This window comes from Telopea speciosissima, chromosome 2, assembly GCF_018873765.1.
Source record: "Telopea speciosissima isolate NSW1024214 ecotype Mountain lineage chromosome 2, Tspe_v1, whole genome shotgun sequence".
NCBI classification, from domain to species: Eukaryota; Viridiplantae; Streptophyta; class Magnoliopsida; order Proteales; family Proteaceae; genus Telopea; species Telopea speciosissima.
Window position 1 is genome coordinate 57366989 of NC_057917.1, and position 27800 is coordinate 57394788.

At 38.4% G+C, this 27800-nt stretch overlaps 2 protein-coding genes and 1 pseudogene across 2 annotated transcripts; all 3 read left to right on the plus strand.

The window, feature by feature from the left end:
• Window positions 1–1127: 1127 nt before the first annotated feature.
• Window positions 1128–27563, plus strand: LOC122653161 (uncharacterized GPI-anchored protein At4g28100-like). The gene is made up of 4 exons (XM_043847104.1): window positions 1128–1867; window positions 3057–3411; window positions 9334–9343; window positions 27478–27563. The coding sequence occupies exons 1-2, from the start codon at window positions 1190–1192 to the stop codon at window positions 3396–3398; spliced, it is 1020 nt and encodes a 339-aa protein (XP_043703039.1). The 5' UTR covers window positions 1128–1189; the 3' UTR covers window positions 3399–3411; window positions 9334–9343; window positions 27478–27563.
• LOC122653162 (protein MOTHER of FT and TFL1-like) lies at window positions 19314–20584 on the plus strand. Its single transcript, XM_043847105.1, has 4 exons — window positions 19314–19508; window positions 19614–19675; window positions 19765–19805; window positions 20364–20584. Exons 1-4 carry the CDS (start codon window positions 19314–19316, stop codon window positions 20582–20584), a joined length of 519 nt encoding a protein of 172 aa, XP_043703040.1.
• The window catches only part of LOC122653164, a 51966-nt pseudogene continuing 49111 nt past the window's right edge, over window positions 24946–27800 (plus strand).

The following is a 27800-nucleotide window of genomic DNA, read 5'->3' on the forward strand; positions in this document are numbered from 1 at the left end:
ACCCACCTCAAGCATGAATATGTACATAAAATTAGGGATGTAAACAGATCGGATCGGATTCGGCTTGGATAGTACTATATCTGCATCCGCATCCGATTAGTTTTTGGATGAATTCGGAGAGTGCTAAACGGATATGGATTGGATATTTTATCCATTTAGATATAAATATAGCTTTTCGGGTAGCTATAGCCTATCCGTATCCGCATCCGTTTAGCTTTCGGACGGATACGAATAATGCTAAACGGATACGAACACAGATGTAGAAACGGATTTCGGCTATTCATTTACACCCCTACATAAAATGGATACAAAATCAGGAATGGAAAGAGGTCCACTTGATGACAAAGGACCAAAGAATAGGTAAAGAGGTTCAACACCACATTAAGGTTCTAGTATATAAATAACAAAAGGGGACGTTTTCTATGCTAGGGAGCATGGCTCCTATATGCACGAGGCCAATGAGAAAGCATGCAAGGGCATCAAGTGGAGTGTCATTTCGGTTCATCCCTCTATGTGTCCTGGCACAGGACATACACTTCTTCTGGGCAGAGTTCTTTTTCCCATAACAAAATAAGATCAAGTGACCTAAACTCGCAGGTTTTGAAGTACTCCTTGTGTGGAAAGTTCCTAATAGTGCTCCAAAACACAATTATATGATAAATGCTGATTTTTGGTTTCGGAGACTTGTAGTTTTAAGCAAGGCCCTTTAAATTCTACAACTATGTCACACCAAGGATCCTTTCTCACATTGTAAAGCCCAGCAGGGAACTTGGAATTGGTAGGGGTTTCTACCAAATTCTACCATTTTTGGTTGGAGCCAGCTCCAGGGGGAATCATGATCCATGTGTTAATATAAATGTACATAAAACTTTCTTTTTTAAATGATTTCTCCATCACACCATAAAAGTGTAATGCCCCCACCAAAATAATAGAACCGCTTAACTATATAGCAGGTAACCAAAGCAAAAAAATAAATCCAAGAAGGGCTAAAGTGGTCCCTGGGCCTGTGGGCCCTCTTCCAGCCTGCCATTCCTTCTCTGTCTTCCCTTAAGGCCCAAATATCCAACCCAACATTCTAAAAGGACCAAAAACCATTCACTCATTCTCTTCTTCTTTTCTTGTGTTATCTCCCTCTCTCTCTCTCTCTCTCTCTGGCCTCCATTAACATCGCAGTAGCTGAGCACACGAAATGTCCCCAAATCATCCTCTCCAAGGCTTCTTCTTCTTCGCCTTAGTCTTCTTCTTCCTTCAGTCAGCAGCTCTGTCTGCTCCGGCAGGAATGCCGGAACCAGACCCAGCTCTGATCCAACCATTCTTCCCAACCCCATCTCATCCAGCCACGATCCCAGCCTTTCCCGAACAATCCAACCTCCAAGGCTGCCCTCTCGACCTCCCCGACGAGCTCTTCCACGACCTCAACCACGCTTGCGGTGTTTCCAATGGAAATAAACCAAATGCACACACAGGGCTGAAACGAAGCCGTTGCTGCCCTGTGCTGGCCGCTTGGCTCTACTCTGCATACTCAGCCACGGCGATTCGAAGGGCAGGCAAGAACAGGATGAACACCCAACCTTACAACCTGCCCGTACTGCCAGATGATTCGGAAACCTGTGTGGGTAACCTGGAGAACGCGTTGCAGGAGAAGGGAATCCAACTGCTTAAGCCCAACGAGACTTGTGACCTCGTTTATTGCTATTGTGGTATAAGGCTCCAACCCTTGAGCTGTCCTGATGCGTTCTCGGTGTCCAAAGAGGGGAAACTTTTTGGTGGTGAGAATGTGAATCGCCTTGAGAAGGATTGCTTGAGCAGCAACAAGGGCTTATCGAGTCTCGCTGGTTGTTCCAATTGCTTGAACTCACTCTACCAGGTGAGTAAGTTTCAGATTAAAGCTCTTTTTTTTTTTTAATTCTCTTAAATTGATCCTTGGTTAACAGAGATAACTGTGTGTGAAAATGAGAATCTGATGGAAATTCTCCATTTCCTTTTGCTTCTCTCTTGTTTCAACTTTCAAGGTCCAAAGTCTCCATCTCCCAATTCCGTGGTTGGTATTTGGGAAAGTTTCTCAGATTCTCCTTTCCTTTAATCAGTTAATCACTTAGTCCTGAATTAAACTTAATGAGAATCTGATGGAAATTTTCCATTTCCATTTCTTCTCTCTAGTTTCAACTTTCAAGTTCCGAAGTCCCCATCTCCCAATTCCATGGTTGGTATTTGGGAAAGTTTCTCAGATTCTCCTTTCCTTTAATCAGTTAATCACTTAATCCTGAAATTAAATTTCAGCACTATGAGATGCTGCGTGACCTAATCATGGATTCAGGTGTCGGTCATTGTATCGGTCAGTCATATTAGCTGATACGTATCGGTATAGTATGGGTATCATCGGAGGGTAAAATGGTCTAAAACTCAATGCTATCCGTATTTTTTTTAGGTAAAATGGTCCTATCTGATCCGATATGGCCCATTAGTATCGATATCGATAAAGAGACCAATACGGCCATCAATACAGAATACTAAAACCTTCACTTAGCTCCACGCCTCCGCAGTTCAAGGTATTGGTATTTGTGGAGGTGTCAATCAGTCGGTTCGGGCCAGTTTCAGTTTGGGTTGAGTCTGGGAATGATGAATCTAAAACCAAACCAGTATGGAAAGTTTGGTTTCGATTTGGTTTGATTTTGGATTTATATTGGTTTATTATTGGATCAGTTTCGATCGATTTGAATTTGGTTTAACATACATATTTATACAAAAATATGAACAAACATGATTTTTTAATGGGTTTCAGGCTATTTTCGATTTCTTATCGGGGTAGATTTCAGTGTCAGGTTTTTTCAGTTTCTGATGTGTTTCGGTTAGGATTTGCGATCGTAATACCCCAATCTGAAACCTTCGAAACCAAGCACAATAAGGCCTCAATTTGGTCCAGGTCATTTTGGTTCAGTTCAGCTGGATTACCCGGTTCGGTCCCAATTTTGACACCCCTCTGATGGGATGCCGTTGGCCGTTGATCTAAGAATTTAATCGAATGGTTGATATTAATTTGTTTAATTTTGTGGCAGCTAAACGAAGAGAAGAGTGTAAATTCCAGCGAAGCGGACAGGAAGAGCAAGATGCATCACAAGGACTGTGAGATTATGGGTCTGACGTGGCTGCTCGCCAAGAATCGAACGGCTTACATCCCAACAGTGACTGTGGTCCTTCGAGCTCTCATGATGAGCACCGACGGCTCTGATCCTAAGTCTTGCAGTCTGAACAGAGATGGGATGCCGTTGGCCGTTGATTCTGCTGAGTTGGATAATCAGTCTTCCTCCATCACACATCTCTCTCCTGTCCGGTTCACCATTGCATTGGCGTCATTTTCTTTGGTTTTTCTCTCTCCCTTCTTATTCATGCAGTTTTAGGTTTTAGTAGCTCAAGTTAATTGTGTATTGCTAGGAATTAGAGGGTTTAAGGAAGGAAAAAAAAAGATTAGTTCTGTAACATTTTTCTTTTGTTATTTTACCGATCTGTCCTGTGCTTGTGTATCATCAGGGGGTCTAAGGGGGTGTAAGTTTGGCCCTGACAGCCCAAACCTGACCTGGCCCTCCCTGAGCCCGAACAGGGCTTGGTCTAAGTATGGCCCTAACGATGGGTTAAGGTTGAAAAACTCTGACATTGGGTCAGGATTAGGTCGGGCCCTGACTGAGGCCTCGGGTTGAGCCCGGCCCAGTCCAGCCTGACCTTGTAATTCATTTATATAAATGATGTAGGTTCACATTGTTATTGGATTGTATGTGTTGGTTAAGTAGCTTTTTTTACCCAAAAAAACAAAAGAGTTAAGTAGCTTTGGGATTTTCTCCCTACTTTTCCTACTTTTTGCATCCTCATGGTATCAGGCCAATTAGGGTCGGCCCGGCTCTGAGGACGGGTTAGGGTTCAATTTTTAGGCCTTGAGTTAGGGTCAAGTCGGGCCTGGGCCTAGTAAGGGGGACTTAGGGTTGGGTTGGGGTTTTAAAAAACCTAGCCCAACCCGACCCTGTTGCAGCCCTAGTATCATCATCCTCTTAGGTGTATCTTTAGCTTTGATCTTGTATCAAGATATTGGTATTCGGTCGATATGTATCGGTATCATCACTACCCGATATTGATACAATACCAATACGGATTGGAAGTATTGGCCAAAAAATGAATCATTTTTTAATTTACGATCGATTCTAGTCCAATACGGGTCGGTCCATGTCATATTGGTATACCAATACCTATAATATTGGCTTTCATAATGTGTACCACAAGAAAGAATTATAAATGTAGCAAATCTGACAGTTGGATATCAAGGAAATTCTCTAGATTGGCTGCCTCTCAATCTTCAGCATTAAATTTAATGGTTTTTTCCTTCCATATATAATGGCATGCTTTTCGATTTATGTTCATGCACTTCCTTTATAGTACGTACAATTTCTTTGTAGTCTAAAATTTTTAATGGCCACCTTCAGGGGTGTAAATAAGAAAATACATTTTATAATAGACTATAAAAGATAAATTTTCAACAAAATTTCAATAAACTAGTATTTTGCCCTACAAAATATGTGTTTTATGTCAAAATTGCACATAAATTGCACTTTGGTACTTTGTTATACAAATTTTTTTAAAAAAAAAGAAGTTAAAACACATCTTTAGATGATTTTGTTTATCTTTTATTACTATCTTACATGCGTTGATTCCTCTTTGATGGTTGTAAATATTTTTGTATGTTTAAAAACTTATGGTAATTGATCGAGTTTTCCTCCACTCACGATGAATGAGATCCAATTCACTAGGGGCAGAAAAAGGGTAAGAAAGGGTATAGGGAGTGCATTTTGGGAACATACTTAGGAAGGGTTTGTGAACCCTAGGATGGTGGTTGACCCGTCATCCTCTATGGGAGGAGGGAAACTTAAGTCCTATGGTAAAATATTTTAATCTTGAAAAAAAAAAGACTGTTTGAGAGTGCAGTTCCTATGCCTGGATACATCATGGCACAAAATAACCGCTCTACCCCCATGAAAGGCATAAATCTCACCCATGTTGTTGCTTTCTTGTGTGTTCCCATTGGCCCCTGCACCACTCAGTGTTGGTGCAGGGGTCATGCTACCAAACAGAAAACTTTTCCCCTTTAATCATCAATCACCATATGCCTTTATCAATGTAAATTTAGGGAGAGAGAATATTGCTAGGCTTTGTATGCTATGCTGATGCCTCCCTGTGTATATCTCTCTCCTCCCTTCTATGAAATGACATACATGCTCCTTGTGTCTCTCTCTCCTCCCACAATAGGGGTAGATATGTCATTTCATAGGAAGGAGGAGAGAGATGCACATAGGGAGGCGCTGGTATAGCATACACAATCTAGCAACATTCTTTCTCCCATAAATTTATTAGGGGGAGAGTTTTTTGTTTAGGAGCGTGGCCCCTGTGCCACATATGGGCCAATGAGAACGTGCATGGAAGCATCAACAAGGTTGGGATTTTTACCTTTTATGAAGTGTGGGGCAGACATTTTACGAGGGCCTTTGTTTGGACGCAGAAGCCACGCTCCGAATAGGCTCCTTTTCCCAATTTATCATCTGAACTTTTGTTTTTATCGAAAGAAGTTTGCACATGTTGATTGAATTCTTTCCCTCTGGCAATGTGCATCTCTATACCAACATTGGGTTTGTGCAAATGCCAAAATCTGGTTTGATGCAATATAAGTTGATTTTCATCACCAAAATAAATTACTAAAGGGAGAGGGTTTGCTACACGGACGGTGTGCAGTTTCATGCCATGGAGGAGGGGCATTATGGGAAAACATGAAAAATAGGGGGAGGGAGTTATATGAGACATTTTGTAGGGGTGATGCTACAATAATTTTTTTTTTTTGGTAAGGGATGCTACAATAATTTGAGTCTTATGAAGAATGCTTGCATGCAATTTTAAAATTAAGTTGGCATTGTACAAATCTTTTATCCAATACATAAATAACTAATTAAAAGAAATGGAGTTAAGAGTGTTAAAAGGTTTAATTCATATTGTAACTAACAAAAATTGAACCGATTAGTTATTAGTTTCAAGTTCCCAAATAGTTAATGGTTTGTAATTGATTCGGTTATACAGTTTATTACTAGCTCGATGTTTGATTTGTTATTGATATTTTGGTATATGGATTGTAATTGGGTTAATTAGTTTAAATATTCGATTGAATCTTAGATTTAAAGGTTTGTTAATCGGTTTCCTTCAATTTGTATTCAGTTTAATGGTTTGTCGATCTAAAAAGATTATAAAAAATTTAGAACCAATGGTTTTTCGGTTCAAAACTAGAACCGAATCACTTATTTTTTATAATAGGTGAAAATTAAAATCGAACTAAATTATAACCGATAACCTATTTCGGTCAAACAGTTCCATTTGGTTTTTTGTTTGAAATTAACAACCTTAATTAGTGTGAAACCGTGAACAAATAAAATTATGTATATGACTTGACATGAAGCCAGAATGAAATGCAATGACCTACTTGTGGATTTTCTTGCTACCAAGAACAAGTTTTGCCTGCCCAAACTTGTCTTGAGCCCTATAGAGCCTAGTCTGGGATTTTCAGTTTGTGGATTGGAACAAGGCTGAAATTTCCAGGCCCGGGGGTTAGGCTAGTCTGGGCTTACTTCGGATGAAGCTTGGGTTTGAGTCCAACCTGACATTGTATAAATAAATATATAAAGATAGGGCAAGAAATCGATGTCTGGTCATGTAGCACCTGCACCAGTAGAGTGCACAAAAAGGGATCAACATAATTGTGATTTTGTTCTTTAATTTTATTTCATGGGGGTAAGATGGTACTTTCATGACCCACCTGACCAGGTAGCGGTCTTTTTTCTCCTACAAATATAACATTCCTCACTTTTACCTTCTTATTCAAAGCTTGTTAAATGCATGTTAAAAGCAACGGAAATGCTCCGATTGTTTATCTTTGAGTTGAAGCTTAGCCAGCCCATCCACCTATGGATTGAGAATAGCAAAATAAGAGGCTGCAACTGTCAATTAGGGCTGACCTGGCCGGACCAACCCAGCCCAATTAGGGCCAATCATGGTCGGGCTGGGCTTGCTGAGCCAAGTAGAGCTGCACTTGGGCTGAGGTATCCGAGCCCGAACTTGAGTTAGACTGGGCCTGGACTGAGTTAAAGGGACCTATTCACTCAAGCCTGCAATCTAAGCAAGTGCATCTAACACCAGAAGAACACATTTGGCTTGCGGACCTTCAGAACTAAGGGGAAGGTTTAATTGAGAGAGAAAGACTTGAGGTCTTCGCATAGGCAAAATAAACTGTATTCGGGGTTCTCTTTTATAAGAAAATTGAGTTCTAAGGATCGACGAATTAAAATATTGTTCTTTTTGTTGTGTAGAGTAAACTTATTAGACTAGAATCGATTTATAATGGGCTATGGCTGGTCAAATGGGAAAGGGAATGGATAAGGAATATTTGGAGAGAAATGAATGCAAATAAGCAACTCGAGATCAAGAGCTAGAATAAAATACTTTGTTTTGGACAGATCCGTGGATTCCTTTCATTCTTGGATTCTCAATTCTATCAAATTCCCTATTTCACCAGCATCTTGAAAAGGTTTGTATGTTTACAAATTCCCTTCTTTGGAACTTTGATTTACTTAAAGTTTCTGCATTTCTACTCTGTTGCATCAATAGCTTGATAACTCCTCCCTGATTTGGTTTTTCTTGGTTTTTATTATAACTTGTTATTTTATTTGGAATTCTCGGAATAGTATTATTAAAGTCTTGGAAAAGCCTAATAATCCCCTAAAGGTTATAGGAATATCAAACGTTGGTTGAAGGATCTCCAATTCCCCCCCCCCATTTCTTCCCTTGATGTAACTAGTAATTCTGAGGATATTCTCATTGTTACTTCTATTTCTCCTTTATTTGTTTAAAAATTTCCTGTTTTAGTATGCCCAAGATCCAATTCCAGAGACCTAACTTCTTCTGGTTGGGCCTTCTGCATTTTGTTAGATTGCAAATTTGTTTTGATTGCTATAGGTTACATCATCCCTCATCATGACATGAAAACCAATTAATTTAGCATTGCTGCGAGCCTTGATCATGCCGAGAAGCTCATGGGGCTGAAGGTGAAAGAAGTTTGGTGTTCGAACATGTTGCCCTGGTCTTCTTCCATCTCCAACTCGTTCAGCATGGCCTTGGCCAACGATGCATTATTTTTTGGATATTTTGGATCGGTCTAAAGATATTAGTTTTGTTCATACTACGGATGATTTGTTGTTGACCCTCTCTAATTCTGGGTTGCAAAGCCCGGATTCACAAATCCTCTTTTGTCCATAAACTCTTTGTAAACTTATATTCGGCTTAGTTTTATAAATTTTAGTGTTTTTATAAAATAAATAAAAAAAAAGAGCTAGAATAAACTAGAAAGATAGCTAGACCCTAGATGAGTCACTTCAGCCTATCTGAATCTTTGTTACTTGGACACTTTAAGCATCCATGTTGCACTACATGGGTATGCCCGTACACATCTAGATCATGGTTAACAAAAATGAAATTGTGATTTATCAATTTTTAATTAAGATGATTCTTTTGAGGAAAAAAAAAGTCTGTCTGGAAGCGTGGCTCTTGTACTAGACATAGGATGGAGCAAAATGATCACCCGCCACCATTAAAGCCTTAAAGGTGGAAACCCTACTGACCCCACGTTGATGCAAAGATCACGCTCCTAGACAGAAAACCTTCGTTCTTATTTTTTTTTGGATAGATTTACCTCTAGGAATTTATCAAAAAAACATTTACCTCTAGTTAGAAGTGTACCACTGATACAAGATCGAACAATTGGTATCAGGCACAAATGATACCAATATGAATATAATTGATACATTGAAGGCCGACTAAAGTTCTTTTCTTTTCTAAGAAAAGAATAGAGAAAAAAAAAATCAAATTAAAGAAACTAAGAAATAATATCCATAACATTTTCAAAGGCTATCAACCTCACTTTTTATCTTCTAGCCCTCCTAGATAGAGAATGCATTATATTAAAAGCTTCTCTAGATTATTTCTTAATTACAAACGAAACATATTGTTTGATAAAATATTGAGAGAGGGACGGGTATCCTAACAATATACCGTATGCTAGCATCTTATGTGTCTATCTCTCTCTTTTCCACCCTTTGAAATGATTCTCTTACCCCTCAAAGGGAGAAAAAGAGAAATAGACACATAAAGTGTTAGCATTGAGTATACCGTTGGCATACCCAGCCTTTCCCTAAAATATTTTATATCAAACAACACAATAAAGCACTCCAGTGATCTTGTCACCTGATTTGACATTGATAGCATTTGGGTTAATAGAGCTCAATGAGTCCAAGCTTCTATGGATTGTTTTTTTTTTCTTTTTCTAGGTAAATGCTTTTATTGATTGTTACTAGAGCTGAATCAGTCCAAGCTTCTATGGATTTGCCATCTATGGTCCAATGTATAGATGTAGAATTATTGAACCTATTTTCTCTCTCTCTTTTTTTTTTGGAGTTACTTTTATCAAAGATTAAGAAATCAAAATGGTATCGACGAGTTAATTCAAAATCAATGGAGATTAATCCAGATGATATTGTTTGCCACCATTAGTTTTTTTTTTTTTTTCTAAAGAATGCCACCCGGCCATGTCCAAGGTGTAGACATTGCACCTAGACACATTTGGACGTGAAATGACCGCCTAGTCCCCGCCATGGCGCATAGAATTTTCACCTTGGAATGGGGGTTGGGCGGTCATTCCACACCCAACTGTGTCTAGGCACAATGTCCATGCCTTGGACACGACTGGGTGATGTTCTTTAACCAATAAGACAAATATTGGTCGTATCAGCCGAGTTTACTAAGGATTGGTCAATTTTGATTCCTAAATTGTTTTATTTTTTTGGTTTATTTTGTTATATAAATGAGAATGCAAGCAAGTAATTGGATCATAATATACCACCATGGTTTGTCAACTGTTGTTTTTTTTTGGTTGAAACACAACTATTTATTAAAACGAGTTGGGCTCGTATAGTTGTCGAATTACAAGATTCTGCCTACCACAGAGTGGAGTTTGGCCAAACTATCTTACTCGTAAAGGATAGCGCCTTCCTAACTAAGGAGTCTGCTAATGAGTTGCGCACTACGTAGGCACAAATGGAAAAATACATTCTAAGAAGTATGAAGAAATATGAAAAATAACCTTAACCACCAGCTGAATAAGAAGCGGGATAACTGTGTTCTGTCCTGAGATGTAGTCGTAGAACTCTTTACAGTCAGTTTCTACAACTAGACAATCAAAAGTTTTTGAGATCGCACCTAACATATCACACCTCATTGCCAACTCCCCCAATAACGCAGATTGAAATGCAAAGGCTTAGAAATTGCCACACAATCCCGCCCTTGATGGTCTCTAATAAGAAACACAATACCCCTTGTTCACCATTGTTCTTCCATGATGCATCCGAGTTAAGCTTATGAAAATGACTCGAAGGGGTTGTCCATTCTTCTGAGTTACATTTGCATGATCCATGTGCTGGAGTATGTCCATCAAACCCGAGTCAATTTAAATAAATGAATTTAATTACTATTATTGCATGAATTCCATTTACGGGCTTATAAGATTGTTCCATGGGTTTTCACTCAAAACAGTTCTCGACTAGGGATAGGATCGAAAATCCTATTCATATGATCGTTACATTGTATATCACTAGAAATGATGATTTCAAGGCATAAATGTAATTACACATCATATATTTGTATAGAAAAGAATATGGTACAATTCTCACGTGTATTACCTAGGACAAGATGCATACTCGTCACCAATTGACCAAAAGACCTAAGAGATCCTTATCGGTACAGTGTTGCATTCCGGGTTTTCACCAATAGTTGATGTCATGTGGACTATATATATCAGTGTGCTGGATTCATGATTGTATATCATAAACGAAAGAGATGATCAACATGGAATCCTCCATCCTTGATTGGGGACTATTAGGAAGAGAGAAAGTCCGTGATCAATTGGATTGGAATCTGGATCTAATGGTGTTTTGTATTACACAAATTATTATAATATTATTTTAATGATGTTTGATTGCATTTTTGGCATCCGATTGTGATTGTAGAATCTCTAATAAGGACATGTTTGCTGAATTGAGATTTGGCTGTATTTAATTACATACCCTATAGTTCATAATGAGATATGTTTAGTGGAGGGTCTTATATACAAATTAAAGAGTTTAATTAAGCATGAAATTTATTGAAAAAATTACATAAGTTGATTATCTATTTAATTGTAGTAATTTTATTTGATGAAATTATCAACTATAATTAAAAAGATGTCAAATTCCCTTTTAGATTCTACCTCTTCCCACTTTGGAAGCAAGATGGATTGCAGGTCAAGTAACTTCACCAACAAGACTTCCATTCAATTTGGAAAACTAAGTGATGAGATACCTTAGGGTTAGGGTTGAGGATTATAAAAATGACACAAGGGGGGGGGCAAATTTTCACTGGTGCTCCTTCCCCTGGCCGATCCTCTCTCTCTCTCTCTCTGAGCTATGGTGTTTAGGATTTTGGAAGCCTTAGTTTGTTGGTGATACTTTTGTTGATCGCTTGAATTGAATTGAAGAATCAAGAGTTGATTGTTGTCAATTGCTATCATTGCTCAAGTGAGGAAGAACTATTATTAGGCGGAGGAACTACACTTGCAGTTCTAAGGTAACATATCTTTCCCATTTTGAATTGTTATGGGATGTTAATTTCAAACTTGAATGCAAAAGTTCTACATCCGATCAGGATCCGCTTCGCAATCGGGTCACGTACAGATTCCCAACACCATGCTACTAAATTGATGAGAATTTGCAGTACATACCTGGGCTTGTAAGAATTCACCGTGAGCTTTTTTGAGTGGCAAGGATCACTTCAGTTGGGGTCCAGCTTTTTTGAGAAAATAATAAGCTGTTTCTGCTTTCCAAATGTACCAAGCCAGAAAACCACACAAGCCAAGGCACTTCTTACATTGCTTTTTTATGAATCATATGAAAAAACTCCACCCTTGGATCCTTGGAGCCCATCACCAGGCACCCTATAGGATAGAGGGCTATCGAATCAAACTGCCTCTGCAAATCGAGAATTTAGAAGGGGAGAGCATCTGGCTTCCTTATTTTTCAAGTATTAAGAGGGCCTTTTGGTCCAAAAAGAAATAGGGATAAAAGAAGAAGAAAAAGACCAAAATCAGAGGGAAAAGAACGTGGGAAGAAGAAGGAAACCGTAGACGGTTTGAGCATGGCCATGGCCATTGCATCTCGAACCCTCCAAAAGGTTCTCCGGGCGGTTACAGGCAGCACGTAGGGGCACACCACGCTTCTGAGAAGCTGGGAGGTGCAATGGAGCATGATAACATCCTATATAAGGGAGGTCCCAGGAGGAAGAGAGGATCGGTCATTTTTTATTTTCTTTCTCTTCTTCCCTAATGCTTCTTGTTCGATTTGGAGGCTAGGGTTTCTAGGATTTTTGGGGAGTCTTTTGAGGCAGATAGAGAAAGAAAAGAAAGAGAGAAAGGGGAAGAGGCTTCGATTTCTTCTTCTCTCATAATCTCTGTGAATAGAAGTTAAAGTATATTCAGAGCCTAAATGAACTGAAGAGATGATTAGAGGAATCTATCAAGTTATCTCTACGATTTTAACTTCCTAATCCAAAGGTTATCTTAACTTTGAGAATCCGTTCTAACTGGAGGTTTTTTATGCGGGTTTTTTTTTTTTTAATTACCTTTCTTTCTCTTCTGGTTCATTCCCTTCAGACCATTTTCTGCAAATCTTATATCTAATCGCAGTTGAGTCGAGGTTATAATCAAATATAAGAAAATCCAGAGTTGTAATTTATTAAGATTCTTCATCTCTAAAGGTATGAATCTTCTCTGTTTTTCCTTTCCTTTTTAATCAATTTCTTTCAGGCCATTCTTTAATCAATTCTAAGATTTCGGCAGCTGTTCCAGATTTCTTTACTATTCCTTACCAAGTCTGTGTGTTTGATTGGGAGGATCTCAACTTGCCATAATAAATTCTCTGTGATGAACTATTTTATTTTATTCAAGGGAATTTTATTTTTCAGTTTTGGTTTAATTTGGTGAATAATTCTACTGAGAAGTTTAGCTTCTGATTGATGAGATTTAGAACTTGATTTCCTCCAATTCTAGCTCAGTCCATGGAGAATTTAGTTTGAATTTTTGTTTTTCCATGGGACTCGGTAGTTCTTGTATAGTTATTGTGATTAATATTCTTTTGTTTTCATGGAAGAGTTCAATTATGGTTTCAACATATATAAAACAATCGTCATGGCGAGGGAATCATTGTGTGGTCTAAGTATTAAATTGTTGAAAATGCAGGCGTATTATTAACTCTATTTCGATCTCCCAATCGGATAGCTAAGATTCGTTAGGTCGAAATCCTTGTTAAGGATCAGGCTTTGATTTGGTATCTTCTAGGGCCTCAGTCTGGCTTGTTCAAATTAGATATGGGCCAAAACATTGGGCCTTACTCTGATATAATTTCCTTTTAGTTCATTTCCCTAATGTAAAGTCTTACTTGGATCATATCCCAGCCTAGCCTTTCGAGACTAGTTATGTTCGATTTTCTTGGATTCTACTAAACCTTTAGCGGCTAATTAATAAATGGCTTTCTTAATCATCGTTTGAATCAAAGAGTTGAATCTTTTTTTTTTTATTTTTTTATTTTTTAAGCATTGGATCTGTGAGCTAGATCATCCTTGATCCCTACCATTAGATCATTTGGCTTACACCAATTAAGACACTTAGAGTGTGTTTGGTAACGTCCGAACAGTTCTTTTGTTCAAAAAGAAAAAAAAAAAACATGAAAAAGTGTTTGATTTTGAGGTTCATTTTTTCGTTCTTTTAGAATGAATCAGAGGTCTTGAGCACCAAAAGAACATTCTTTGCAGACCATCTCAGAGACGACCTGTAAAGAACGAGAACGATTAGACTATCTAAAATCGACGAAAACCCGTGAAGTTGGAGAAGGCTACTTGCAATCAAACGTTGGGAAGAGAAGGGGAACAGAAGGAGCAGCAGAGGGGGAGACCTCTACCTGCAACTTCGGCTTCAAGGTAAGAACTTCAAACCACTCTCTCATCTCTCTCTCTCGCGCGCGCGCGTGCGCAGTCTCTACAAATCATTTGGCGCATTCTCTGCAACTCTCTCTCTCGCTCTCTTCCTCTTTCTGTCCCGCTCTCTCCCTCTCTCTCTCTCTCTCTCCCTCGTAGTCTCTGCAACTCTCTGTCTCTCGCTCTCTTCCTCTCTCTCTCTCTCGTCTCTATTTGTCAAGTTTGTTTATGGTTTTGGAAAGCCCAGATCTGACAAATCTATACTGTTACACACGGTTTTGTCTCAGGAATCCGATTGTGAGACCTGGAATTGAAGGAGTTTTTTATGCTTTGAAGAAGATTAGAAAGCTGTTGCAGAGATTTGGGGCTTAATCATGATCCCAGGTTGAAATCAAGGCATTCCATCCAATAGGAACGCGGTTCACAGTTAAATTTGGGGTTTAATCGTGATTTTGTGCATACCGAACAGTTGCAACGTAATCCGACCACCAGATCTTTATCTCCACTGCCTGACACTAATCTCTCGGATTCATTTAAGAAAGCTCAATCTGAGAAGAGGAGATTTTCTACTCCAGGCTCGTGAAGAAAAGAACCCGATAGAAAGATTCCCGGGAAGATTTTCGCTAGAGATTTTCATCGTACTCGGGCATCGGATTCCACGTCGTCGCCAACTTCGATTTCTGATCAATTGAATAGCTGAAGGGAGTCATCGTGGACGAATTACTTTGATCATGGAGGAGGAAGGGTCACTGCGGTGGAAACTGCTGCAGATGAATTCAAGGTTGATCTCTCTCAGTTGTTCTATGGGCTTAAGTTTGCCATCGGAGCTCACAGTCGAATTTACCATGAAATTTATAAGGATGAACCTGTTGCTATGAAGATTCTTAGCCCACCTGATGATGACAAAAATGGAGCCATAGCGGCTCGGCTGGAGAAGCAGTTCACTAGAGAAGTTACTCATCTGTCTCATCTCCACCATCAAAATGTGATCAAGGAAGCTCAAGTCTCTCTTTTCTTTGTTTATGTTTTATTTTTGTTTTTACCGATTTTATTTTCATCTTTTAGGGTTCACGGGCGAGGGATCCTAGTACTCAACTTTTATTGAATTATGATCACTGAATTATTATGTTGTAGCAGCAATATACTCTATTTCCCTTTGTGCCTTCATGTTTATGCGTTGCAGTCATTCTACTATGTGCTTTGTTGAGTTTAGTGATATTGAACTGCTAGTTGTTCTGTTCTAATCTGATTTTTGTTTTAAGTTCTCTTGTGGAAGACAATTGTGAGAGATTGCTCCCCAAGCTTATTACAGTGTGTCATTTGGGAATCTAGAGTCAAATAATTAGGGTTTTTTTTTTAAATTTTTAGCAGTTAATCCTTAGTTTTTTGTGCCCAAACTATCTATTATTCCTATGAATCTGACTGTAATTCCATTTCAATTCATCATTTGTTTAAGCCATGAAACATTCAAAAAAAAAAAAAAAGAAAAAAAGCAATCCACAACTGAGTTTTTATGATGGGCATACCTGATCTTCCTTTGATTTGGGTTTTGAATTGGAATTAGTTGACTCTCTCCACTTTCAATTTCACATTGCTTCAAAGCTCTCTCTTTCATGGAAGGTGTTGAAGCAGGCCTTGGACTACTTGAGCTGAGTTCAGGTGGAGTACTTTGAGTACCCACATCTATAGTATTCATATTCTCTATTTTCTTGTCTACATTCAAAACCACAAAAATTTGGGAAACTGGTGATCTCTCCCAAACAAGAAATCTGATCAGATTCCAACACTACTTACTTCAGATCTGTCCATCAGATTTGAGCCAAAATTTGGGAAACCATTCTTCTCCATATAATTGACCTTTGACCAGCTTTTGGACCATATCTGAAACTTTGATTTGCTGTTATTAATTTTTTTTGTAAATCTGGTTTCTAAATCTGTCACTGTGAAAACCATCCAAGAGGATTTGAAACAGGTTAGATTTTAATAAGATATTGATCATGAGATGTGATCTTCAGCCCAGAAGGACTTGATTGGATGATATTGATCTGGGTATAACAGGGGAGAATGGTTCAACCCTGAACTTTTGATTTCTGATCTGGGTACCCTAGGGGGGACTATCATATGATTGCCCTTTAAATTATAAGTTGATTCAACTTTGATATCCATACCTTTTCTTCCTTTATTTTTTTCCACTCACATAGGAGAAAGGGGATTGGGGAAGACAGAAATTACTGAGAAAGAAAGCAATGAATGGCAGGTAAGAGTAGGGCCCATCTATGTTATCTCTTAGGACCAATTTCAAAAGGTTCTGGCATTGGCACCACCATTTTTCTGTTTGTACTAATAGCCTTTTCTTTGAAAAACAAAAAATTTCATTACTTCTCATGTCCAAAATAGCCAAGTGCTGCAGTTAGTTAAGATCATTCAGTCTATGGAATCTCTTGGCTTTCTAGAATCCAAAAGAATGGAGAATATAATTTGGTTTAATCTGTTGTGTTAATTCATTGACAACTTGATGGGCCTTTAGCTCAAATTGGTAGAGCACTTGAAACATGAGCATGTTCCAAGAGGATGGTGATTCGAGTCCACCAAGGCCCTCTTTATTCAACTGTTCATAGCATACTTAGTTATGCCACTAATCCACTCAAGAACTCAATTTTAATGGCATATTTGAAATTTGACATCTTTTTATACTTACTTTGGTTATTTTAATTTTATGCTAAGGTTGGTAAGAGAAAAAGATTTTACAAGTCTTTTTTTAATATAATTGACAAAGAAATGGCATTATTATAATTAATATCAAATAGGGAAGAACAGATTTTACCAAACACCATTTTCGTTCTGAATAACGTTCTTGAGAACGTTACCAAACGGTCATTTTCGGTCTCAGAACGCCGTTCTAGAGCAAGAACGTAAAAGAACGTTTCTAGTCAAGAACGGACATTCTTTGTTCAGACCGTTACCAAACGCAGCCTTAGTCTATAAATAATAACGGGTTGGGTATTAGAGTTGCCCTACTTGGCGTGGAGACCTTGTTCTCCAATCATCATCATTGGACAAGTTGTAGGTTTAAAGGTAGCCCATTGGCCGGGGGTTTACTTCCCCTTCTCTCTCATGTTTTTTGAGTTTTCAATGTGTATCGGGTCTAGTCATAGACACAATCAAGTTAAATTCTGAACATGTTTACTTTTAAAATATGATATATGGTTTACTTTTGGTGTCGGCCTACCGGTAGGTCAAGAACCGACAAGCTACGAGTAGACCAGTACCATCTTTGATTGGGTTCGAAAGTGAACCCAATTTGGCCTATTCCTAAAGAAATGGAAAAGAATAGTTTGGTACGTTCAGTGTCGGCCTGTTATGGACCAGATTTGAGTTGGGATGAGTCCGACATCACGCCATGGGTAGAGTGTTTAGGTTTAGGATATTCGGGTATCAACTAGTTTGGTATTCCGACAAGACTAGGGCCTACATTCAAATTTCATATCATTTTCTGAAATGAATCAGATTAAAATAATTGTGGAAACTCAATCCTACTGGAATTAGTTCAAGCAATCGTAACGTAAAACAAGACTAAAAAACGAGTACAACACACTGAATGGTGTGAGCCTGGGATTCAATTTTCCACCTTTTTCCCCCTATGTACGAAACATCTTTTTAGATTATAATATATTTTATTATAATATTATTTGATGTAAAATTGATAATTTTCTTTTCGATCAAGTCCAACTCAATCTAGTCCATGCATCTATCCCTTTCCCTACTCCATGCTCAAGGTCAATCAGGGTCAGCCCAGCCCGGCCCAACCGTGAGGGTGGGTCAAGATTGGATTTTCCATGCCTTGAGCTAGGGTCGGCTCTGGCCAGGGCCCAGCTAAGGGCACTCAGGGTTGGGCTGGGGTTTTAAAAAGGCTGGCCCAACCCAACCCAATTGCAGCCCTAATGGGATCCATTCACCATAGGTGGAGGGAAACTCGGTCCATTTGCTATTATCGCAAAGTGAATTGGTTTTAAAATTTTTTTTTGCAGAACATCTCATTGAGGAAATGGTTTTGTTAACGTTTTCATTTCTTGCCATTCCCTAGCGAATGAGGTATATATTAAAGAAGATAGTAATCTTAGGTCTTATATGAATTTGCATCGAAGAAATTCAAGAAGATATATAGGCAACCATGGAGTGATTACAAAACAGAACAAAGAAAAGGTTGAAATTTTATGGTTTTCTTGTATTATAGTTTGCATGGAAAAATGTACATCTGAAAAGATTTTCCGTGCATTAGGGAAAAGATGGAAACCGAATCCCAAGCACACGGATTTTTCTACTCTCATTTCTTAATCTGTAAGTTCTTGTAAGGACAACCTTTTGTCCTCCAGAGGAGATTTCAGCAGAGTTTGGATGATGGGTGCTCTCCCAGCCATGTTCCTGCTGCCCCCAATCTCAGGCTCTAACTTGAAATAACTTGTTTCTCATTTTGGTTCACAAATACCTCCTTAGGTTTTTGTATTTTTCAAAATATGTACCCTAAAGGATTCCAAGTTAGCGCATGTGATTGGAGAGCAGAAACATGGCTGCAATCTGGGCAACAACCAAATTTTGTCAGACCTCCCATCGGACCCACCCTTCACGTTTAATCACTGAGAAATGCTTTAACCAACGGTGCTGTAGCTTACACATGGCACAAGCATAGACTAAGGTGAACTTTTTCGGTTACAAGGGTATACACATGGAGCATGCTACTTGCCGTTCTGTTTTTCTTGGATTTGGATCCTCTGCGGTCTGGAGTTGAACAGCCATCATGCTGCTCTCAACTCACAGGCCGCCCATGTGAAATTAATGCCAATCCAATGATTGATAGATGGTGGTCTGACATTTTTTTTTAATATTTTGAATGATGATTTCGAATTTTGAATTGTCACCATCTACCAACCATTGGATTGTCATCTACCATGATGGCCGCTCAACCCCAAGCTGTAGAGGATCCAAAACCGATTTTGTTTCTGTGCATGCGAAATACACAACCCAACTCGTTCACTTTATTCCTCTCTTCACTTTCAGTTTTATGTACTTTTCTTTTTACGTCTGCTGCTATAAAATCCCCCCTTTACCCATCTTCCCTGTCACAACTCCCTATCTCGTTCTCTCTCTCTCAGAGCTTCTTCTTGTCTTAATTTCTTGTTTTAACAATGTCTTCTTCTGTCCAATCTCTGGTTATCAGCCGAGTTATAGGCGATGTTATAGACATGTTTTCTCCTTCTGTGAGCATGTCGGTGAAGTATGGAATCAAGGATGTCTCTAATGGCTGTGATATAAAGCCATCCATGGCCACGAATCCTCCCCATATCGTGATCTCTGGCCACCATGACGACCTCTTCACTCTGGTTTGCTAGCTAGCTCCCTGTGTCTCTCTCTTTCTTGCATTATTTATAGACTTATTGTTTCAACCTTTACTTCTTAATGTTAATGCAAAAGGTGAATTGGTGCAGGTGATGACTGACCCAGATGCACCAAGCCCCAGCGAACCCTCCATGCGTGAACTGGTCCATTGGTATTCACTACTTCACTATTTCATGGACCCTCTCTTTCTCTCTCTCTAGTTTTTTCTCTTTTTAGTAATTTCTCGATTTGTGGTTTCAGGATTGTGGTGAATATTCCTGGTGGCACAAACCCAACTCGTGGTATCTCTCTCTCTCTCTCGCTAAGGTGTTGGGGGTGTTAGGTTCTATTCCTTACACAAACCCGACCAGGATTGAACCTGGTGGGAACTGAGCATGAACCAAAACCGGTCCAAGATAAATACTCAACTGCATTGGAAGAGACTCGTCGTGACAGTGTCACCAACCTCTTTGATCGATGGAAATGAAACTTACACATGCATGAGCCCTGCATGCTGCAATCTTCATTTAGGTTCTTTAAAATTTTTTCAAATTTATAAAGGGATTTGGACTCTTATATCGTGTTGGAGGTAGGAGTGTCAAACGGTTAGTTCGGTTCGGTTTCAATTGGATTGAACCGATCTTTGGATTGGATTGAATCAAATCAAAGCCAGCCCAATAAGGGGAAAAAATGTCTTTTTGTCCTTTTAGTTTTCAAGTTTTTATCGGTTTTGGTCCAGATTTTAATGTCCGACTATAATTCTATAACTCCCAACATCTCAACACAGAAGAAGATAGTGTAATATTAAATGTGATTGACAAAAAGCATGGTGATCCATTTCATTGTCCATTGAAATGTAGGGAAAGAGATACTGGCGTATTCATGCCCTCGTCCACAGTTGGGGATACACCGATTCGTATTTGTGCTATTCAAGCAGAAGGGTGTGTTGAATGAGGTGGAGCAGCCGGAAACTTGCAACAACTTCAGCACTAGGGCTTTCACCAATAAACTGGAGCTTGGCATTCCTGTGGCCACCGTCTACTTCAATGCACGTAAGGAGCCCGCCCACAGGAGACGCTGAATATATATAGTCTAAATGTCTGAGATTACAAGATTTGAGGGCTCATTATGGATCTCTATGTATAGTAGTCGTTGTTTGGGCTTTTTTTTTTTTAAAGCTTCTTTAGATTGGGTTTTAGTTAACTGTCCTGTAATTGATTCGGTTATACGGTGTATTTCTAGCTCGGTTTTTTGATTTGTTATTGATATTTTGTTATATGGTTCGATAGTGGGACTTGGGGCAATGGTAAAGTTGCTTCATAGTGACCAAGTGTTCGAGTTTGGAAATAGTCTCTTTGCGAAAGCAAGGGTAAGGCTGCCTACATTATGACCCTCCCCAAACCCCATAGTGGTGAGGGCTAATTTTTCAAAATAGGTGAAATTAAAATCGAACTAAATATGTAGATTCTTTTTTGGTGATTGTAAATATTTTTGTATGTTTGAAAACTTATGGTAAAAGACTTGAGTTTTCCTCCAGGCATGATGAATGGGATCACATTCACTACTGGGTGGAAAAGGGTAAGAAAGGGTATTGAGAGGGCATTTTGGGAACATACTAAAGCCCTCGGAAGGGTTTGTGAACCCTAGGATGGTGGATGAACCATCATCTTCTTTTGGGTGGAGGTAAACTTAGTCTTACGGTAAAATATTTTAATCTTGGAAAAAAAATACCATGTCTAGGAGTGCAGCTCTTGTGCCTAGATACATCATGGCACGAAATAACCACCCCAACCCCATGAAAGGCAAAAAAATACCATGTCTGGGAGTGCAGCTCTTGTGCCTAGATATATCATGACACGAAATAACCACCCAAACCCCATGAAAGGCAAAAATCTCACCCATGTTGATCCTAAAATCTGTTCTAGTGCAATCTGAGCTGATTTTCATCACCAAAATAAAAATAAAAATAAAAATAATAATAATAATAATAATAATAATGATAATGATAATGATAATAAAAAAAAGAGCTAAGAGTGTTAAAAGGTGTAATTTAATTCGATTCATATTGTAACTGACAAAAATTGAACCGATTAGTTATTAGTTCCAAGTTCCAAAATTGAAACCTAGTATTAATCGTTTTCAGTTAACTGGTTTGTAATTGAATCTATTTTTATTCAATTTAAAAGTTTAGTTAATCGGTTTTCTTCAATTTATATTCGGTTTAATGGTTTGTTTATTTAAAACGGTTCTAAATTTTGGATCTTCCTCCCTAGCCGATGTGGGACTAAGTTTTGCACTCCCTCACCAATCTCCCAAACCCCCTAGTACTAAGCCGTCTCTTGGTGGGGACTCCTCAACTATCTCCTAGGTGGGCCGGGACTATGCCGTCTCTTGGGTGTTACATTCTCCCCCCTTTATGGGTATAGCCGGTGTCGAAAATTTACTTTGATCGATACCATTGTAACGGCCCAACCCTTCTCGTGGCTTGATATTGTCCACTTTGGCCCAATAGGCCTCATGACTTTAAAACGCATCATGCCAAGAGAGGGTTGGGTCATTACACATAACATTTTCAGAGACTATCAGACTCACTTTCTCTCTTCTAACCCTCCTAGATAGAGAATGGATTGTACTTAAAGCTTCTCTAGATTGTTTCTTAATTCCAAACGAAACATATTGTTTAATAACATATTGAGAGAGGGATGGGTATCCTTACGGTATATCGTATCCTAGTATCCTATGTGTCTATCTCTCTCTTCCTCTCTTTGAGGGATATTAGAGTCATAAGGTGGAAAGGGGGAGATAGACACATAAGGTGCTAGCTGTAGGTACAATGATTGCGCAACAAAATCGGATTGCCACCCTTTGAGGGGGTGGTGCCGAAGTAGGGACTTACCGGAGGCTGATATCCCATGTCTCTTAACGATTCGAATTGAATGGTGTGTGGTTTCTACAAACTGGTGGTGGGGGGATGTGTAATTTAAAATAAAAGGAAAGGATTTGCTAGCTAGGTTATGAAGGGCCTAGAACCTTAAATGGGTAGCCCAAATCCTAGTTAGAGGATAGGGTTACGATTGATTCCATATGATCTAACCAGAGAATGGGTAAGAGGTAAGGTTACGGAGGAGGAAAGGTATTACGCACCCCACTTCGCCCGGAGGAGCCTATCCTTCGTGTTAGATGCTTGGGTTCTCTCAAATTATAATATCTCATAAAATGCAAGGTTAGTATATAATTGAAATATCATGCATCAAGAGAAATTAAATATGCAAACCAGCATAAAATGGTAAAATTATCAAGATTCCCTTAGAGGGTATATATAAATGTAGAAAATGCATTAAAAGTCATATTTGAATATCACCATTGATAAAAACATGACTAAATGCATTATTATAACACATATGAGACATTCCTAATGTCTAAAATGCTATCTGGCATAATTTGACCATATTTATCAAAATACCCCTAGAAGGCAAAATTGATACTTTATGTGGATAAAACCTTATTTAACCGAGATGACATATTAAGGCTGAAACAAAGGGATCATTTCTTTAGATTAATCGCTTGCCCACTAGCTTTGCAGTAAATATCAAGGCAGTCCTTCAAATAGAAAATCTCTTGAAAGGCGAACTTTAAAAATAACAGACAATCATTTGCAAAAAGTATGTGAGTAATAGATGGAGCCCTATTCTTCACCTTAATACCATGGATGAGGTCTTGAATTTTTGCTTGAGTTAACAAACTACTTAGAGCTTGGAGACAATTAAAAACAAACCTGGAGACAAGGGATCACCTTGTCGGATTCCCCTGGAATGAGAGACAGACCCTCTTTCAACTCCATTGATCACAAACGTATATCTCACTAATTTTACACATGCCATGATCATGTCCATGCATCTTGAGCTGAAACCCAGGTTCAAAAGAACCTCCAAGAAGTCTTATTTCACTCTATCGTATGCATGTTTCACGTCAAGCTTAAGCCCTAATTACTTGTTTTTACCCTTTTTCCGCTTCTTGATGTAATGATAGATCTCATGTGTTGTGAAGACATTAACAGAAATTAGTCTCTCTGGAATGAATGCAGACTGAGTTGGAGATATCACATGAGGGAGAACAGTCTTCAATTGCGAGGCAATAATCTTCGTGACCACCTTTGATGCTACACCACATATATTGATGGGCTGAAATTGGTCAATCGATTCTAGCTTTCATGTTTTAGGGATCAAACACAAAAGGGTATCATTATCATCCTGGGGGAAATACCCTGTAGAGAAAAAGTTAGTAACAAAGGTAAAAATCTCTAGATGAATCAGGTTCCATAACTTTTGAAAAAACAGCAGGGTGAGGAGGGGAGGAGGGGAACCATCAGGGCCAGGTGCCTTTAACGAACTCATTGAGAATAAAGCCACTTTCGATCATCTCCCCTAAATTTTAAATTTGACAAAGCATATCACTATCCTCTCCTTCACAACGCACGGTTGAATAGAGGTAAGCACTGTTTGGAGAGCATCAACATCAATTCCTTTAGAGCTAAAAATAAACCGATTATACCTAAGAATTTTTTAGTACACCTCCTCTAAAATCTAAAATCTAAAATCTAAATAGGTCCAAGAGCCATCAGTGAGTTTCAACTTTAGAATTTTATTATATTGTCTCCTCTGAATAGTATATGGATGAAAGAACCTAGTATTCTTGTCCCCAACACTTGATCCAGGATATCCTAGATTTTAGGTGCCAAAAAACCTCAACATTCCATTTACGAAGCGTATCCCGACATTGAGCTAATTTGCTACTAAGAAAGGTAAGAGGATGAAATACCATATCCTGCAAAGCAAATGGACAATACCACATGGTAGCAGTCCTAGTGACGAAGCTACATTGCCTGAAATCTAAAGGGTCATTTATCTTTTACAACTCGCCCCTCAAAATCAATGATGATAGGAGCATGATTAGATCCTACTAGCATGAACCAAAACCAGGGCCACCACCTCAAAATAAGTCCTCCAAAACACCCAAATTTTGTCACCCATAATCTAGATCTAGAAACCAATTTGTTTTTTTAATCTTCTAGGCCTAATCTCGCGTCCTAGTGGAGTACAAACTGTACAATGTGAAGGGGGATACCAGTAGGGTAGAAAATACATTTCACACTGTTTATAATAATAAGTTTTCAAAAACGGGGGGAAAGTTTTGAAAATCATTTCTTTTAAGGGGAAGGGTAAAAAGGACATTTTCTTTTGCATCAAAAGAATAAAAACTAATATAATAACAAAATAATAGAAAAAGAGGCATATGAGTCCCTTTTGTTTTCTTTAATTAAAATAAAAAATGACAAATAAAATGACAAATAAAATGGGGAGAGCATGTGGCTTCTTTATTTTTCAAGTATTAAGAGGGCTTTTTGGTCAAAAAAGAAAGAAGGAAACCCTAGACGGTTCAAGCATGGCCATGGCAGTTTCATCTCTATCCCTCCAAAAGGTTCTCCAGGCGGTTACGATAAGCACGTTGGGGCGCACCATGCCTCTAAGGAGCTGGGAGGCACAATGGCGCATGATAACATCCTATATAAGGGAGGTCCCCTGGAGGAAGAGGGGACTAGTTATTTCTGATTTTCTTTCTCTTCTCCCTCAATTCTTATGGTTCGATTTATAGGCTAGGGTTTCTAGGTTTTGTGGGGAGTCTTTTGAGGCAGATAGAGAAAGAAAAGAAAGAGAGAAAGGGGAAGGGGCATTGATTTCTTCTTTTCTGATCATCCATGTGAATAGAAGTTAGAGTATATTCAGATCCATGGATGAACTGCAGAGATGATTGGAGAAATCGATCAGCTTATCTCTACAATTTTGACTTCCTAGTCCAAAGGTTATCTTAATTCTGTGAAACTGTTCTGGCAGGAGGTTTTTCAAGCGGGTTTTTTTTTTCCAATTACCTTTCTTTCTCTTCTGGTTCGTTCCCTCCGGCCAGACCATCTTTTGCAAATCTTATATCTGATCGCGGTTGAGTCGAGGTTATAATTTGATCTTAGAAAAACCAGATTTGATATTCATTAAAATTCTTCATCTCCAAAGGTAAATAATCTTCACTGTTTTCTTTTCTTTTTTAATCAATTTCTTTCAGGCCATTCTTTAATTTGTTCAAAGATTTCGTCGAACTAAATTCATGATTGCAATGATAGTTAATTTATTGTGAATTTTATTCATTCAATGCATTTTCTTGAATTTCTTGTTATATGATTGTTTCAATCAGAAGGTTTCTATAGATGTGTATTGCTATCATGAATCTTTGCAATGGATGTTTTTGCTCTTATTCCACTTTTGTCCATGGGATCTGTTATTTGGCATTGAGTTCTAACGAATTGAATATAAAATTGATTGTTAATAGCATATTTGGTTCAGATAAAGTCTTTATAACATGTTGATATATGGATTCTACAGCTATTCCAAATTTCTTTACTATTCCTTACTAAGTCCGTGTGTTTAATTGGGTGGATCTCAACTTGCCATAATATATTCCCTGTGATGAGCTATTTTATTTTAATCAAGGGAATTCTATTTCCAAGATTTGGTTTAATTTGGTGAAGAATAATATTGAGAAGTTTAGTTTCTGATTGAAGAGATTTAGAATTTGATTTCCTCCAATTCTAGCTCAGTCCATGGGGAATTTACTTTGAATTTTGTTTTCCCATGGGACTCTGGATAGTTCTTGTATGGTTATTGTAATTCAGATTCTTTTGTTTTCATGGAAGAGTTCGATTATGGTTTTTCATTGAAGAGTTCAATTATGGTTTTAACATGTATAAAACAATCGTCATGGCAGGAGATTCACTTTGTGAACTGATCAGGGTCAGCCAGGCCTGATCTCTAGGGTTCACCTCCATTCATTAAATATTTATCTTTCGTCATCTCATTATTGCGTTCTTTGCAATGCCTTTTTTTTTTTTTTTTTCTTTCTCGTGGACCTGTTTATCGAAGAGATGTTAATATTTCTTTTCCATTTGGTTGTTCTGGTTGCAATCCTTTATTATATATCTATATTTCCTTTTCAGGTTTTTCTTAATTTTGTTACTATTTTGCTTATCTTTAATTTATGATGATTTTTCTTCAGTGAATAAAGTGTGTTGTGCGCATGTCCTATGCTCTTCTCCATCCAGTTCAACTTTGAAAGAAGAAAAATAAATCAAGGGGAAAAAAACCATAAAATTTGCTGCCTCCAATCCCAATGGATCGAGTTGAATCTGTGGAACGACAAGCATGAGCGCGGGAGATGTACGACAACTTTCGAGGGTTTATACCGGCAGGAAGAAAAATGGTACAGAACAAATCTTTTCTTTTTCTCCCTTAAACACTCTAATCCCTAGCAATTACGCAACTAACTTGAGTAGAATAGATTATGGGTCTGACTGTCACAACAAGTATCTTCCTGTATTAGCTCAGTAAAAGGGTATTTTGCATCATTTCATATCCACCCTCCATTGTTTACATGACAGGGAACTAGCTAGCAAACCAGAGTAAAGAGGTCGTCATGGTGGCCAGATATAACCATATTGGGAGGATTCATGGCCATGGAAGGCTTTATATCACAGCCGTTAGTGACATCCTTTCTGCCATATTTCACTGACATGCTCACAAAAGGAACAAACATGTCAATAACATCGCCTATCATTCACCCAATAACCAGAGGGAGGTCATAGGCGATGTTATCGACATGTTTATTCGTTTTGTGAGCAAGTCAGTGAAATATGGCAGCAAGGATGTCACTAACGGCTGTGATATAAAGCCTTCCATGGCCATGAATCCTCGCAATATGGTTATATCTGACCACCATGACGACCTCTTTACTCTAGTTTGCTAGCTAACTCCCTGTCATGTAAACAATGTAGAGTAGATATGAACTGATGCAAAATACCCTTTTACTGAGCTAATTCAGGAAGATACTTGTCGTGACAGTCAGACCCATAATCTATTCTACTCAAGTTAGTTGTGTAATTGCAAGGGATTAGAGTATTCAGGAAAGAAAAAGAAAAGAATTGTTCAATACCATTTTTCTTTGTCATTTTACTGATCTGTCCTGTGTTTGTGTATCATCATCCTGTCAAGTGTATCTTTAGCTTTGTTCATGTATCAAGGTATTGGTATTCGGCCGAGATGTATCAGTATCACTTTTACCTGATACTGATATATACAATACCAATACAGATTGAATGTATTGGAAGTATTGAAAAAAAAATGAATCTTTTTTTAATTTACGACAAGGTGTAATTTTGATCATCATTTGTTTGTTGTTAAAAAAAGTTTTTTTTT